The sequence below is a fragment of the Crotalus tigris genome, unplaced genomic scaffold (assembly GCF_016545835.1).
Source record: "Crotalus tigris isolate CLP2741 ecotype Arizona unplaced genomic scaffold, ASM1654583v1 scf7180000017690.20705106771:4171800, whole genome shotgun sequence".
NCBI classification, from domain to species: Eukaryota; Metazoa; Chordata; class Lepidosauria; order Squamata; family Viperidae; genus Crotalus; species Crotalus tigris.
Window position 1 is genome coordinate 222,501 of NW_024096569.1, and position 15,000 is coordinate 237,500.

The 15,000-nt window shown below is 51.1% G+C and overlaps 3 protein-coding genes across 4 annotated transcripts in view; 2 read left to right on the top strand and 1 right to left on the bottom strand.

The window, feature by feature from the left end:
• Nucleotides 1-2,005, top strand: part of LOC120305672 (asialoglycoprotein receptor 1-like) — a 23,677-nt gene extending 21,672 nt beyond the window's left edge. For both annotated transcript variants that reach the window (XM_039337862.1, XM_039337861.1), the window contains exons 8-9: nt 130-236; nt 1,529-2,005. In XM_039337862.1, coding sequence (XP_039193796.1) covers nt 130-236; nt 1,529-1,679 — 258 coding nt within the window. In that variant the 3' untranslated portion in view covers nt 1,680-2,005. The remainder of the gene's footprint in view (nt 1-129; nt 237-1,528) is intronic.
• A 1,794-nt stretch (nt 2,006-3,799) lies between these two features.
• LOC120305673 (C-type lectin domain family 10 member A-like) lies at nt 3,800-8,780 on the bottom strand. The gene is made up of 9 exons (XM_039337863.1): nt 8,750-8,780; nt 8,551-8,624; nt 7,430-7,555; nt 6,578-6,673; nt 5,963-6,034; nt 5,749-5,841; nt 5,385-5,536; nt 5,160-5,266; nt 3,800-4,013 (listed from the first exon to the last, which is right to left on the bottom strand). Exons 3-9 carry the CDS (start codon nt 7,551-7,553, stop codon nt 3,848-3,850), a joined length of 810 nt encoding a protein of 269 aa, XP_039193797.1. The 5' UTR covers nt 7,554-7,555; nt 8,551-8,624; nt 8,750-8,780; the 3' UTR covers nt 3,800-3,847.
• A 2,873-nt stretch (nt 8,781-11,653) lies between these two features.
• Nucleotides 11,654-15,000, top strand: part of LOC120305677 (asialoglycoprotein receptor 1-like) — a 4,941-nt gene continuing 1,594 nt past the window's right edge. The window contains exons 1-6 of the mRNA XM_039337866.1: nt 11,654-11,707; nt 11,946-12,074; nt 12,780-12,875; nt 13,250-13,321; nt 13,447-13,539; nt 14,840-14,991. Of these exons, the coding sequence (XP_039193800.1) occupies nt 11,948-12,074; nt 12,780-12,875; nt 13,250-13,321; nt 13,447-13,539; nt 14,840-14,991 (540 nt within the window). The 5' untranslated portion in view covers nt 11,654-11,707; nt 11,946-11,947. The remainder of the gene's footprint in view (nt 11,708-11,945; nt 12,075-12,779; nt 12,876-13,249; nt 13,322-13,446; nt 13,540-14,839; nt 14,992-15,000) is intronic.

The following is a 15,000-nucleotide window of genomic DNA, read 5'->3' on the forward strand; positions in this document are numbered from 1 at the left end:
CGCACGGGCTTCCCGCCACGCTCCCTTGCTCCGCCCGGAGGTGGCGGGTTTGTCCATCCAGGAATGTTGGAAATCCATTTTGGGGGGAGACGCCCGGGGTGTGAATGCATGCCTGTTTTCTCCCGCCAGGCCTTTGTGAAGAACAACAGGCGGGGAGACGACACCTGGATCGGCTTGACCGACGAGAGTGGCTCCTGGATATGGGTGGACGGGTCCTCGTACACGATTGACCCAAAGTGAGTCCCGCTTGACCGTTGGCCCTCTACCCCCCCCCAAGGGGGCTGAAAGGCCCCCCACCCCTCACTTTCTGCCAGCAGAAAGTTGTATGCCATGGATAGAACGAGAGAGGCTGTTTTCACGGGGAGGGGGGGGAATAAAGTGGGAGGGGGGTCAGCGCTATCATCTTTATTCCCTCCTGGATGGGGGCTGCTAGCATCCCCTGGACGGCCTCCGCCTGCCTTCACTGGGGGGGGGGCACTCCGAGCATCCATAGGCCGGCTGGCCTCCTGACACCGCTTGGGAAAATCCAGTTCAGGCAGAGGGAGAAGCAGCAGCGGAAGGCCCCGGCTGGCTGGGGGCGATGGGAGTTGTAGTCCAGCTCGAGGGGGTGGGTGGGGGGGATCAGCTTGGAGACAGTTGCTTTGAGGTGCCGGGAGACACTCAATCTGATTCACTTTTCTTTTTCTTCCTTCCTCCCTCCCTCCCTCTCCTTTTCCTTCCTTCCTTTGCTTCCTTCCTCTTTCCTTCCTCCTTCCTTCCCTTTCTTTTCCTTCCTCCATCCCTCTTTTCCTTCCTTCCTTCCTTCCTTCCCTTCCTCTCTCCCTCCATGCCCCCTCCCTCCCTGTCTTTTCCTTCCCCCTCCCTCCCTCCTTTTTCTTTTCCTTCCTTCCTCCCTCCTTTTCTTCTCCTTCTTACCTTTCCTTCCTTCCTCCTTCCTTCCCTTTCTTTTCCTTCCTTCCTCCCTCCCTCCTCCTTCACTTTTTCTTCCTTCCTTCCTTCCTTCCTTCCTTCCTTCCTTCCTTCCTCCCTCCTTTACTTTTCCTTCCTTCCTTTGCTTCCTTCCTCTTTCCTTCCTCCTTCATTCCCTTTCTTTTCCTTCCTCCATCCCTCTTTTCCTTCCTTCCTTCCTTCCTTCCCTTCCTCTCTCCCTCCATGCCCCCTCCCTCCCTGTCTTTTCCTTCCTCCTCCCTTTTCCTTTCCCCCTCCCTCCCTCCTTTTTCTTTTCCTTCCTTCCTTCCTTCCTCCCTCCCTCCTTTTCTTCTCCTTCTTACCTTTGCTTCCTTCCTCCTTCCTTCCTCCTTCATTCCCTTTCTTTTACTTCCTTCCCTTCCTCTCTGCCCCCTCCCTCCCTTTCTTTTACTTCCTCCATCCCTCCTTTCTTTTCCTTCCTTTCTTCCCTCCCTTCCTCTCTCCCTCCATGCCCCCTCCCTCCCTTTCTTTTCCTTCCTTCCTCCCTCCCCCCTCCCTCCCTCCTCCCTCCCACCCCTCCCTCCCTCCCTTTTAATTTTTCGTCCTTTTTCCTTTCCAGGGACTGGGCCATCGGCCAGCCAGACCACTGGTACGGCCACGGCCTTGGGGGGGGAGAGGACTGCGCCCACATGACGCGGGGCGGCCAGTGGAACGACAACCACTGCTCCCGCAGCTTCACCTGGGTCTGTGAGATGGACCTGGGCATCTGAACACCGTCCCATCTCACTGGGCCGGACTCTGTGCGTGTGTGTGTGTGTGTGTGTGTGCCTGAGGCAAGTTGACCATCGGTGGCCTGAGAGCCAGCCCCTGTCCTTGGGAGGCTCGTGCGACCTCCCTGCGAGGCGGGCCGGAGCCAACCTGAAAGCCGTCCGGCAACGCCTTGGGCCGATCCGGCTTGCGACCGCGCCTCTCGCACCCAGGACGCAGAGGGGGGGGGGCTTCCAAGCTGTTAAAACACACGGGGAGGGTTGAAAGCAAAGCGCCCGGATCCGATGTCTTTTTAAAAGCAATAAAGCTTCTTTTAAACCGGCTGCCTCTTCGTCTTCCACTTGGGGGGGGTCCACCTCTTTGCTACGGTCGGCTTCCCCACCAGCCGATGGGTCGAGGCCTAGAGGTTGCACCCCTGGGGTGGGGGGGTCTCTCCTGTAGTTTTCCTGCAGGGCGGTTCCTCCCCCCCCCCCGTCCCCCCATCCCTCAGCTGACCTAGGAAGATCTGGGGAAAACGCAGGAGGACGAGGCCAGATTTAAACGTGGACGGGAGACCACCAGGGGATCACATTCCGGTAGGTTCGGCCGCACTCCCCTCCCACCCACCCCCGTAACCCTTCCCCCTCTCCTCCCCCCCCCCGAAAGGAGACAATGCAAACCACATTCCATTTGTGGCACCTGCCCCTTTAAGACTTGTGGATTTCAAGCCCCCATTCCTTGTCCCCTCGAAGTTGGAATCATTAGACTAGGGGGGTCTCTAAGCCTGGCCCCTTTAAGGCTTGTGGACTTCAGCCGTGTCAGCTGGCTGAGGAATTCTGGGAGTTGAAGTCCACAAGTCTTAAAGGGGCAGGTTTGTGAGCTCTGCATTAACCAGTCAAGACACACATCACTATATCCCAAGAACATCACAATTGGCCCAAACTCATTTGCCCACCCACCCAATTTCTCCCCCCCCCCCAGATCTCATCTCCTCCCAGGGATCCCCTCCCCTGGCGCTAAGCCTCTCCGCTCTGCCCCCCAGATCGCCTTGGAGAAAGGCTGCACCCAAATGAGGCTGGGGGTGCTGGACTGGAACCGCTTGGCATTCGACTTCTACTCCCGGCGAGGGGCCGTGGACCTGACGGCCTCCGAGGGCTGGCACTCCTTCCGCTTCGAGGCAGAGGCCCTGCAGCGGCTGGCCCTGGGCGAGGCGGGCAGAGGGGCCGGGCTGGGGTCCTTGAGCCCTGCTGGGCGGGGGTCTCTTCCAGCCCCTGAGACGCTGCCCAGGTTGACTCAGGGTGTACCAAGCTGGCAATAAATCTGAATTTCTAAGAAATGCCTTGGGATTCACTGGGGTGATGAGAGAGAGAGAGGGATAGATAGATAGATAGATAGATAGATAGATAGATAGATAGATAGATAGATAGATAGATATAGACAGACAGACAGACAGACAGGCAGGCAGGCAGACAGATAGCAACAGACAGGTGATAGTGATAGATAGATGGATAGAGAGGGAGAGATAAAGATAGATTGATAGGGATAGAGACCAGAAAGATTGACAGGTAAATAGAATGAATAGATAAGATGATAAAATGGATGGACGGACTGGATGGACGATAAAATTGATAGAGAAGATAGCGAAAGAAAAATAGAGTTAGAGAGATGATAGACAAGCAGATGATAGAGCTAGAGAGAGAGATGATAGATGAGAAGAATGGATGGTTGCATGGATAGATAGATAGATAGATAGATAGATAGATAGATAGATAGATAGATAGATAGATAGATAGATAGATAGATAGATAGCAGGCAGACAGAAATAGAAATATAAATATGATAGAGCTAGAGACAGACAGACAATAGGTGGCTGAATGGATGCCGTCCAGAGTCACCAACGGTAAGTTTGGTGCCCACATATGTTTTCTTAATCAATCAATCAATAAAACAGGATAAGCCACAAAACCCCCAAAGACAGAATACCGCCGGCTCAGCGTGTTGTGTGAAGACCATGCTGGGGTCCCAGGCTGGAAACCCCCCCTGCCCCCCCACCCAGCTCAGGCCTGCCTGCTGACCGATGGGAGCTGCCCGCCTTTCCACTCGTCCAGGATGCAGAGAAGAGGTCAATTTTTGCCTTGGATTTTTGTCCCAGGTTCGTTTTATTGGCTCCAAGAGGCGTCGGACAGCTGCTTCATGGGGGTCCGGCTGGCAGCGTCTCCCCTGGGACGCACTGCAGCGCCTGCATCTCGCACAACCACCATGAGTTTAAGTGGCAGAAGACATGGGCCCACAGCCCGTCATAGTAGGTTTCGGTGCAGAAGTTGTCAGAATACGCTGGATGGTTGGGTAGCCAGTCGCTGGAAGGGCAAAGCAGAAAAGGGGGGGGGTCAACCCAGGGGTGGGAGGAAGACCCCCTTCTGTCTGTGTGGAAGAGGCAGCTAGGCCAGGCGAGATTTGGAAGGATCCCTGAGGTCATCTAGTCCAACCACGGCCCTCAGAAACCATCCAATTTTCCCCTGACTAAGGTGATGGGAGTGGGGGAGGGTCACAAGGGAGGTGGCATTTCGTAGTCTGAGGGAATTGTGCAAATTGGCTTGTTTGTGCTGCAGGGGATGCCAATCTGGGTCAGTTGAGGAAACCTGGTTAGTGAACTCTGGTTATAACAGCTATAATGTTAGGAAGGCCTGTTGAGCAGTGAACATATTGTGAGACTGGCTTCAATTCCGTCTCTGGCAAACAAGCCCGCATCAGCAGGGCAAGTGAACTGGAGAAAGAGCACCACTCGGAGATCAAGACTTGACTGACGGAAAAAAGCACTCACAGGAGCGTTGTGCAACAGGACGGCCCTCCTCCAGGTGAAAATGTCCACAGGGGTGTTGGGGAGAAGAGGGGGCACCGCCTACGCCCTAATGGCATGCTGGCTTAGGGATTCTGGGGTTTGAAGCCAGATCTCTTAAAGAGAATTCTGGGAAGTCCAGGGATCTTAAATAAGAGAATTCTGGGAACTGAACCTCTGACATTTTAAAGGGAATTCTGGGAGCTGAAGTCTGCCTCTCTTAAAGTGGCTGAGGTTGAGAAACATTGCTGGAAGAGAGTATCCAGAACCCATGGGGCACAGCTGCCTTCTCCAGGGCAGTGTGGGCCCCAGAATCCCACCAGGTGCTTCCTGCATGTTTGGCAGGATCCCACCAAGGATATGGGGCCGGCTGCATGATCCCCACATCGCTGCTTTGCATACTTCCAGGGCTTATCCCGTGACCCCCGTGCCCTCAGGGTGCCAGGGGGCTTGCACTGTGCAATGAAGCCACCCCAGTGTCTGTTTCCAGGAGTCCATTAGCGCAAGGGGGTTTCAGCATCTGAAGACCCCCCCCCCCCAGGAGGACAAGTGTACAAGTATGCAAACACAAAGCCTACAGTCTGGAAGGGGACCTGCTAGGTGCCAATGCTGCCCCCCAAAACAGAAGCCATGGGGAGGGAGGAGAGAGGCGAGTGGGCAGACTCACCTCCAGCGCACCGTGTAGGGGGTTCCATCCACCCACTTCCACGTCCGGCCATTGTTCTTCAGCCCGATCCAAACGCTGTACCGTTTGGTGAGCTGGAACACAAATTGCTACACGAGAGACAAAGGCAGAGCAGGCATCAGCCGGACCCCGAGGGTCTCAGCCCTCTGCCGGTCCAGCAGCCTTGGCCCCCCTCCCTGCGATGGATGGGGAAGTGGAGACACTGACCCTCTCTTCGTAGCTGGTGATGATCAACAGGTGGGCTTCTTTCCCTTCGCAATCCTGCTTGGCTTCGGGCCAACTCTTCCGCACAGAGGAGAGCCAGTAGCAGCTCTGCTGAAAGAGATGCCAGCCCTGGGGGCAACAGCCAGTCTCTGGACCTGTGGGGAGGGGGTCGGTTGGAGGAGGGTGGGGGGAGAAGAGGGGGGCATTGTTATAGCTGGGACAGGGGACAGGGACACGGTGAGCAGTAGTGGGAATTTGGGTCCCCATTGAGGTCGTAAGGCGAGGACCTCCTGTGCAATTCAGAGATCTGGAGGGCACTGGGCTAGAAAGGTCCCCCCACCCTGTCCTCCCCCCCAATCTGGGTCACCTGTCCACTTCTGTTCTGTGTTCTCCACCTCGTAAGTCAGCCGCTGCAGAGTCCTTTGAAGTTTCTTGATCCGGTCCTGGAACTGGGGCATCACTGGAGGTGGAAAAAGGGAGGGTCACTCCTTGGTGTTGTGTCTGGGTGAGGGAGGGTCTCTCCCGACTGTGGGGGGGGTCAAAGGGGGACTTTTCAACGCCTCCCTTACTCCCAAATTTACCTTTCCTTTTTTCTTTGGTGACCTGTATCTCCAACTGGTTGATCTTTTCCAAAGTTTTCTCGTTGTTGGTCTCTGGGAAAGATGTAAACAAATCAGGGCAATGTTGCTCAACCTTGTCTGCGGGAAGATGGGTGGACTTCAACTCCCAGAATTCCCCACTAGCCAGCCTGGCTAGTGGGGAATTCTGGGAGTTGAAGTCCACCCGCCTTCCAGCAGACGAGGTTGAGAAACGTTGCGTTAGAGCAGGGAATCTCCAAAGTTACTTCTCACTTTAAGCCTTGTGGACTCCAACTTCGATGGCTGGCAGGGAATTCTGGGAGTTGAAGGCCACGAGGCTAAAAGTGGCCCCCTCTGGAGAGCCCTGGATTTGAGCGTCAAACATTCATGGAAGAACAGAAGCCAGGAAGGAGAGAAAGAGAGAGGGAGAGAGAGAGAGAGAGAGAGAGAGAGAGAGAGAGAGAGAGAGAGAGACGGTGGTCTTCCAAAGGTGCCTCCATCTTGGACCGTGCCAAGCCCACAGCAATGCACCCCCACCCCCACAGAACTGCCCTAAAGAAAACCCAGAGATTGGCAGGTCCTTTTTCACCCCCCAAACCTGGGATTTCGTGACTTTACCATTTTGTTGCAGAGCAGCTAATTCGGCGGCAATTGTGCGGTTGATGGCCTTCAGATCTTCCTGCATCTTCCACAAGGTGGTGGAGTATTTGCGCCCTGTGGAGACAGAGATGAAGAAGAAGGAGAAGGAGGAAGAGGAGGAGGAGGGGGGGGGCTGCCTGCCTGCCTGCCTGTCTGCCTTGAACCCATGTCCCTGCCTCCTCCATATACCTCCCTTTTTTCCTGGCTTTGCTATCCTTCCTACATTCTGGGGTCACTTTGCAGATTATGGACCTCAGCCCATTGCGGCCCCTTTAAATCAATCTTTTGTGCGTGGTTGTGATTAATTGTGTGTTATACAGTGTGTTTTAGGTTAATTGACTGGAAGAACACAGCCCTCTGTTTGCTGCTAGAATATATTATCAACAACGGTGTTCCTAAAAACATTTTCTCCTTCTAGGAAGTTTACCTACAAGCAACAGAGATTATTATTTCTGGGTCTCTTGTAACGTTAATTAGTAGCTTCTCCTTAGCAATTTACAGATCGCCACAACTCAGGTGTCGACCCTCTGAACTCTGTTACTCCCCACTAACTGGGGGGGGGACTCATAAATCATCTCCCTTTGCTGCTTTTTCAAGCCTCCATGGATGTAAAAAAGAAATATTTTAAGGAAAACAACAGGTGATCACAGGGAGGCTGCAACGGTCGTAGGTGTGAAAAAAGATCGTACGTCGTTTTCCGTGCCTTTGTAACGTTGAACGGTCGCTAAACGAATGGCTGTAAGTTGAGGACCACTTATAGGCCTTCCCAGACCTGCCCAACCACCTCAAGCCCCCCTCCTCCCCCCAACCAGACTCCGGAGGGATACCCACCCACAAAGCCGAAGACAGTGATGGAGAGGGTCACCACGGCCAGCAGCCCCATCAGGACGAGGGTCACCTGCCGGGCAGAGCAGACACGCTGGCGCCAGGAGTCCTGGGGGGCAAACCCTGCCATGGCTGGAGGGGACACAGAACAAAAAGCTCTCTGTTGCATCATGGCCAATGGCTTATAATAATAATAATAATAATAATAATGTTGGAAGGGACCTTGGAGGTCATCTACTCCAGGGGTGTCAACACCGCTTTACAAGGCCTTGGTAAGGCCACACTTGCAATGGGGCAACCAGTTTTGGTCGCCACGATATAAAAAACAATGTTGAGAGTTTGGAAAAAGTGCAGAGAAGAGCAACGAAGATGATCTAAGACCTGGAGACTAAAGCATACGAAGAACGGCTGCGGGACTTGGGTCTGACTAGTCTAGAGAAAAGAAGAAATAGGGGAGACATGATAGCAGCAGCGTTCCAGTATCTGAGGGGCTGCTCCAAAGAAAAAAGGGGGGGGGGTCAAACTATTTTCCAAAGCACCAGAGGGAAGGACAAAAAACAATGGATGCTTCAAGGAGAGAACCTATCTAGAACGAAGGAGAAATTTCCTGACAGTGAGAACAATTAACCCGTGGAACTGGTTCTCCCCATCAGGTGACTCTAGGTGGCTTAAAGACAACAATATAAAATAGTAACACAATAAGCAGCAACACTGAAATTAACCACAATGGCTAAGGAAAGAGGCGGGGATGCAAACAGGATAGAGGTGGAAATTTCTCACGTGCCATTATGAGGGTTTTTTTTGGGGGGGGACGCATGCAAAATAAATGAAAAAATGTGGCTTGATTGCCTTTTTTTTTAACCTTCTTTATTAGGATTTCTGAGCCGAGCTGTGGGTCAACCACCTCTCCTGCCACCATTGTCACCGGACGCCCCATGCCGGTGATTTTTGGACTGTCCACACCGTCCCTCTGCCAGGTTAAAAAATGTCAGGGGTTTTCCAAAACTGCAGCCGAGGTCCAGCTTGGAAGGAAACTGCCCCATAGCGCTGGGGGTCTCCAAAAGGGAGGGGGCCTTACCTCTGATCCAAAGCAGACTGTGAGTGCTCGAAGAGAGCGGGCTGGTTACCTGTGGCCCAAATCCCGGTTGGACAGCACGTCTCTTCCAGCAATTGTCTCTTCCCGGTCAAGGCACCAAAAACCCTGGTGGAAAAACCCAACGAAAAAGACAAAAGACAGCAACACAAAACAATAATTCCTACTGTAAGATTCAGAGGTTTATTTTGCTCACAATTTGGAACATAGCATAATAACATAACGTCACTTACAGTAACAACCCATTGCAGTAATAGTAATAGTAGTAAAGTTGGAAGGGACCTTGGAGGTCATCTAGTCCAACCCCCTGCTCAGGCAGGAAACCCTGCACCATTTCGGACAAATGGCTGTCCAGTCTCTTCTTAAAAACTTCCAGTGTTGGAGCATTTTCTGCTTCTGGAGGCAGGTTGTTCCACTGATTAATTGTTCTCACTGTCAGGAAGTTTCTCCTTAGTTCTAGGTTGCTTCTCCCCTTGATGAGTTTCCCTCCGTTGCTTCTTGTCCTGCCTTCAGGTGCTTTGGAAAATAGCTTAATTCCCTCTTCTTTATGGCAGCCCCTGAGATACTGGAATACTGCTATCCTGTCCCCCCTTGTCCTTCTCTTCGTTAAACTAGACATACCCAATTCTCGCAACCGTTCCTTATATGTTTTAGCCTCCAGTCCCCTGATCATCGTTGTTGCTCTTCTCTTTACTCTTTCTAGAGTCTCAACGTCTTTTTTACATCGTGGTGACCAAAACTGGATGCCGTATTCCAAGTGTGTCCTTACCAAGGCATTGAAGAGTGGTATTATCCACTGGCATAGCAAATTCCAAAGGACAGGCTAGAGGCCAATGGCCCGGAGCTGGACTTAAACTAACATTTTCATACTTTTCTTCTAAGGACCACCCACGCACATAATCCTTATTTTGCAAAAGCAGTTCCTTGCTCTTTCATGCTGGCCAACAGTTTCCGCATACATCCGTGTACATCTGAAACCTCTATCCTTCCTCTTTTCCTACACTTACAATTCTTATGTTCCAAATATATATATAGAGAGAAAACTACCTACTTTGCAATTTTAGATTGCACAAAGCTCAGCAGATTACGAATAATACACCCGTATTCTGAAACAACATTAAGTTCAAGTTAAAGCTTTCAGTCACTACTGGGGGGGGGGTCTGACTCAGGCAGCTGCTGCAGCTTTGGAAAACCCTAAAATTTGGCAGAGGGACGGTGTGGACAGTCCAAAGATCACCGGCGTGGGGCGTCTGGTGACAGTGGCGGCGGGAGAGACGGTTCACCCACAGCTCCAGCTCGGAAATCCTACAAAAGAAGGTAAAAAGAGGCAATTAAGCCACATTTTTCATTTATTTTGCATGCGTCCCCCCCCAAAAAAAACCATAATGGCACGAGAGAAATTTCCACCTCTATCCTGTTTGCATCCCCGCCTCTTTCCTTAGCCATCGTGGTTAATTTCAACGTTGACATTTATTGTGTTACTATTTTCCTGTTTTATATTGTTGTCTTTAAGCCACCTAGAGTCACCAGATGGGGAGAAAGGCACCACGAACACTTAATAAATAAAATGAAATAATCTTGACCACGGGGGCAAACTTAGTCAGAGGGGATGATCTGAGAAGGTGTTCTGGTCCAGCCCCCTACTCAAGGCAGGAGATCCTTTCCTATTGCAGACAAGGGGCTGTCCAGTCTCTTCTTGAAAACCTCCAGTGTTGGAGCACCCATAACTTCTGGTGGCAAGCAGTTCCACTGGTTAATTGTTCCCACGGTCAGGAAATTTCTCCTTAGTTCTAGATAGGTTCTCTCCTTGATTCATTCATTGTTTCTCATCCTTCCCTCTGGTACTTTGGAGAATAACGTGACCCCCTCCTCTTGGGGGCAGCCCCTCAGATCCTAGACTACTGCTATCATGCCCCCCCCCCTGTTTCTTCTTTTCTCTAGACTAGCCAGACCCAAGTCCTGCAGCCGTTCTTCGTATGTTTTAGTCTCCAGGCCTTGGATCCTCTTTGTTGCTCTTCTCTGCACTTTTTCCAAACTCTCAACATCTTTTTTATATCGTGGCGATCCAAACTGGGTGCTCTATTGCAAGGGTGGCCTTACCAAGGCCTTGTAAAGTGGTATTAACACTAGCTGTGATTCAGCTGTGGAGGTGGTTACCAGCGTCAAATTTCTGGGTGTGCAGCTAACGAATAGGCTGACTTGGTCGCTCAACAGTGAGAAACGGACGAAGCGGGCACAGCAGTGCCTGCATTTTCTGCGTCGCATGAGGAAAGCACATTGTCAGAATCCAATTATACTTCATCTCCAGTTATCAATTATAGAAAACCCCATTTCTGCCCTCTCTGGATTCTGTCATAAAGAAAGAGAAGGGGGTGAACAAAGGGGCTTTATGGCCCTCACCTCCTTCGGTACAACTTCAAAGGGTTTGAATCTGGATAGCACCAAAAGGCCTCATCATAACAAAGGATGCTATTTACCTTTCATGTAGTTTATATGAAGTCTCCATTCCATCCAGCCAGCAGAAAGGAAAAAAGGGGTGGGATTGTGATGCCTGAAACTGTCACTGGAAGAGGGGGGGTGATTGGGTGGGACTACTGGGGTACCCCTTAAAACCTCAAATGGGAGAGCTTGAACCCCAAGTCCTGTCTAGAACGCCTGCATCCATTTTCTCTTAATAAAGGATTCCTGTTGGAAGAATTATTCCAAGAGTTCTGTCGTCTTTTTTTTTTTTTATTGAAAAATTTTTAAAAACTTTTACAAAAACAAAAAAAACAATAACAACAACAAAAAAGAAAACATAACAATACAACCCTCCCCCAACCCCTCCCAAACCACCCCCTCCCTCCCCCCCAGAGCTTCCCAGAGCAGAATACAGGCTTAATTAAAAGAAATTAACAAAATTATACGATAATTAAAAATAAAATATATATGAAAAAAAATTATAAACCTTCTGTCTTCTTAAGATGCAAAGTGGGGTGGGTCCTTACACACATCTTCCTTCCCCTGTCCTGACCACTTTCTACAGGGGGACGATTGAGAGCATCCTGTCGTACAGCATCACAGTCTGGTTTGGAAGCATCCCTGCTTCGGACAGGAAGGCGGTGCAGAGAGTGGTGAGGACAGCAGAAAAGATCATTGGCAGATCCCTCCCTCCCATCCAGGACATAGCACAGAAGCGCTGCTTGAACAGGGTCCGTAAGATTATCTGGGACGCTACACACCCTCTTCACGACCTGTTTTCCTTGTTACCTCTTGGGAGGAGGGGGCTCCGTGGTATCCGTGGCAGAACATCCAGATTCAGCCATAGTTTCATTCCATACAGCATTAACCTTGTGATAAGGTTATCTTATCTTATCTTACCTGTGCTATATTCTTTGAAGCTGTTGGCCACGATGCAACAGCGAACCTTGTGTTCTGTGTCCCCTCCAGCCATGGCGGGGTTTGCCCCCCAGGACTCCTCCTGCCGCCAGCGTGTCTGCTCTGCCCGGCGGGTGACCCTCGTCCTGATGGGGCTGCTGGCCATGGTGACCCTCTCCATCACCATCTTCGGCTTTGTGGGTGGGTATCCCTCCCTCTGGTTGGGGGAAGAAGGGGGGCTTGAGGTGGTTGGGCAGGTCTGGGAGGGCCTACAAGTGGTCTTCGACTTACAGCCATTTGTTTAGCGACCGTTCAAAGTTGCAAAGAAACGGAAAATAGTGACTTATGACTGTTTTTCACACTTACAGCCTCCCTGTGATCACCTGTTGTTTTCCTCTTCTTAAAATATTTCTTTTTTACACCGTGGAGGCTTGAAAAAGCAGCAAAGGGAGACGATTTATTAGTCCCCCCCCCACCAGTTGGTGTGAAGTAACAGAGTTCAGAGGGACGACACCTGAGTTGTGGCAATCTGTAAATTGCTAAGGAGAAGCTACCAATTAACGTTACAAGAGACCCAGAAATAATAATCTCTGTTGCTTGTAGGTAAACTTCCTAGAAGGAAAAAATCTTTTTATTGTTGATAATATATTCTAGCAGCAAACAGAGGGCTGTGTTCTTCCAGTCAATTACCCCCAAACACACTGTATAGCACACAATTACTCACAACCACGAACAAAAGAATGATTTAAAGGGGCCGCTATGGGCTGAGGTCCATAATTTGCAAAGTGACCCCAGAACGTAGGAAGGATAGCAAGGCCAGGAAAAGAGGGTGGTACACAGAAGCATGGACATGGGTTCAAGGCATGAAGGCAGACTCCTCTTATTCCTCCTCCTCCATCTCCACAGGGCGCAAATACTCCACCACCTTGTGGAAGATGCAGGAAGATCTGAAGGCCATCAGCCGCACAATCGCCATCGAATTAGTTGCTCTGCAACAAAATGGTAAAGTCACGAAATCCCAGGTTTGGGGGGTGAAAAAGGACCTGCCAATCTCTGGATTTTCTTTAGGGCAGTTCTGTGGGGGTCGAGGTGCATTGCTGTGGGCTTGGCAGGAACCAAGATGGAGGCACCTTTGGAAGACCACCACCCCCCCTCTCTCTCTCCTTCCTGGCTTCTGTTCTTCCATGACTGTTTGACGCTCAAACCTGCTCTAACCCAGCGTTTCTCAACCTTGTCTGCTGGAAGGTGGGTGGACTTCAACTCCCAGAATTCCCCACTAGCCAGGCTGGCTGGGGAATTCTGGGAGTTGAAGTCCACCCACCTTCCAGCAGACAAGGTTGAGCAACACTGCTCCGATTTGTTTACCTCTTTGCCAGAGACCAACAACGTGAAAACTCGGCAAAAAGTCGAGCAGATGGTGAAAAACCTCACCAGAGAAGGAAAGGAAGGTAAATTGGGGAGTAAGGGAGGCGTTGAAAAGTCCCCCTTTGCTCCCCCCCCCCCGCATTCGGGAGAGACCCTCCCTCACCCAGACATAACACCAAGGAGTGACGCTCCCCTTTTCCACCTCCAGTGAAATCCCAGTTCAAGAACCAGATCAAGAAACTTCAAGCGACTCTGCAGCGGCTGAAGTGCGATTTGGTGGACAGAAAACACAAGGGGACAGGTGACCGGGGCAGGGGCAAGGGGCACCTTCCCAGCCCAGCGCCCTCCAGATCTCTGGATTGCACAGGGGGGGGGTCTCCTGGTACAGCGATATCAATCAGCTGTATGCTTGGGTTCTCTACAACTGCAATATCCGGCATGTTGTATTCCAAACGGCAATCTCTCTATTCCAGTGGTTCTCAACCTTTTTAATGCCGCGACCCCCAACCGGTCGTAAGTAGAGGACTATTCAACCGGTCGTAAGTCGAGGACTACTCAACTGGCACAGCACCATTTGCAGAATGGGACTTTTGGCGGGCTCAGCAGGGCAGAGACAGCCTGGACAATTCCTACTGGCTTTTGAAAGCCAATAGAATGAGACTCTATTCAAGAGAGTCTATTCTATTGGCTTTCAAAAGCCAATAGAATAAAAGGGAGGAGCACAGCTAAGGAAAAGGGGGAAAAAATGGCGGACTGCGTTGTTTGGCGACCCCCGTGAAATGGTCGTTTGACCCCAAATGGGGTTCTGACCCACAGGTTGAGAACCACTGCTCTATTTGAAAGTCCCACAAGATCTTCACCCTCTCATTCCCGACAACTTTTTCCACCCTCGGTTCCCACGACTTTTCGGAGACAGGCGAGTCGTATTTTTTTACACAAGGCCCAGTGGATTAATTCAGCAACTCGGTCACGTCTAGCTTGGTCGTCAGTTTGCGCGATTTTGCTGCACTCACCGATCAGATGGGAAACGTTGCCGTTGCAAAGTCGGCAATTTGGATTGTCAGTGGATTGTTTTTGTCTCCTCGCTTTCATGGCGTTAGTTTGTAGTGCTGGTTCTTGAGCAGCTGGTATTAAGCCTTCCGTTTTAAGCCATGCCCATGTCCAGCTGTGGTTTTCCACCCCTTTAATCTGCCATCCAGCTGTTTCTCCTTATATTCTGCCTCTGCTTCTGTTATATTTTTTTAGCGCTCGGTTTTCACAGCCTGCGGCAGTTTTTCTGTACTTTGATGCACATAGTCATTCAAACTTCGTTTTTCTTCTTCTATAGTTTGGTGGATTTGCAATAGCCCTCTGCCCCCTATTTTTCTTGGCAGGTATAACCTGTCGGTGTCCCTTCGTGGATGTAGAGCGTGGTGCATAGTCAAAAGTTTACGCGTTTTCCAGTCTAGGTTTTCCAGTTCAGTCAAAGTCCAGTTGATAATTCCAGCTGGGTAGTGTATCACCGGCACTGCTGCCCACTGTGTCCCTGTCCCCCACCCCAGCTATAACGGTGCCCCCCCTCTTCTCTCCCCTCCCCCTCCCTACTCCAACCCCTCCCCCAGGGCTGGAGAGGGGCTGCTGCCCCCGGGGCTGGCATCTCTTTCAGCAGAGCTGCTACTGGCTCTCCTCTGCCGAGAAGAGCTGGCCTGAAGCCAAGCAAGATTGTGAAGAGAAGCTAGCCCACCTGGCGATCATCACCAGCTACCTAGAGAAGGTCAGTGTC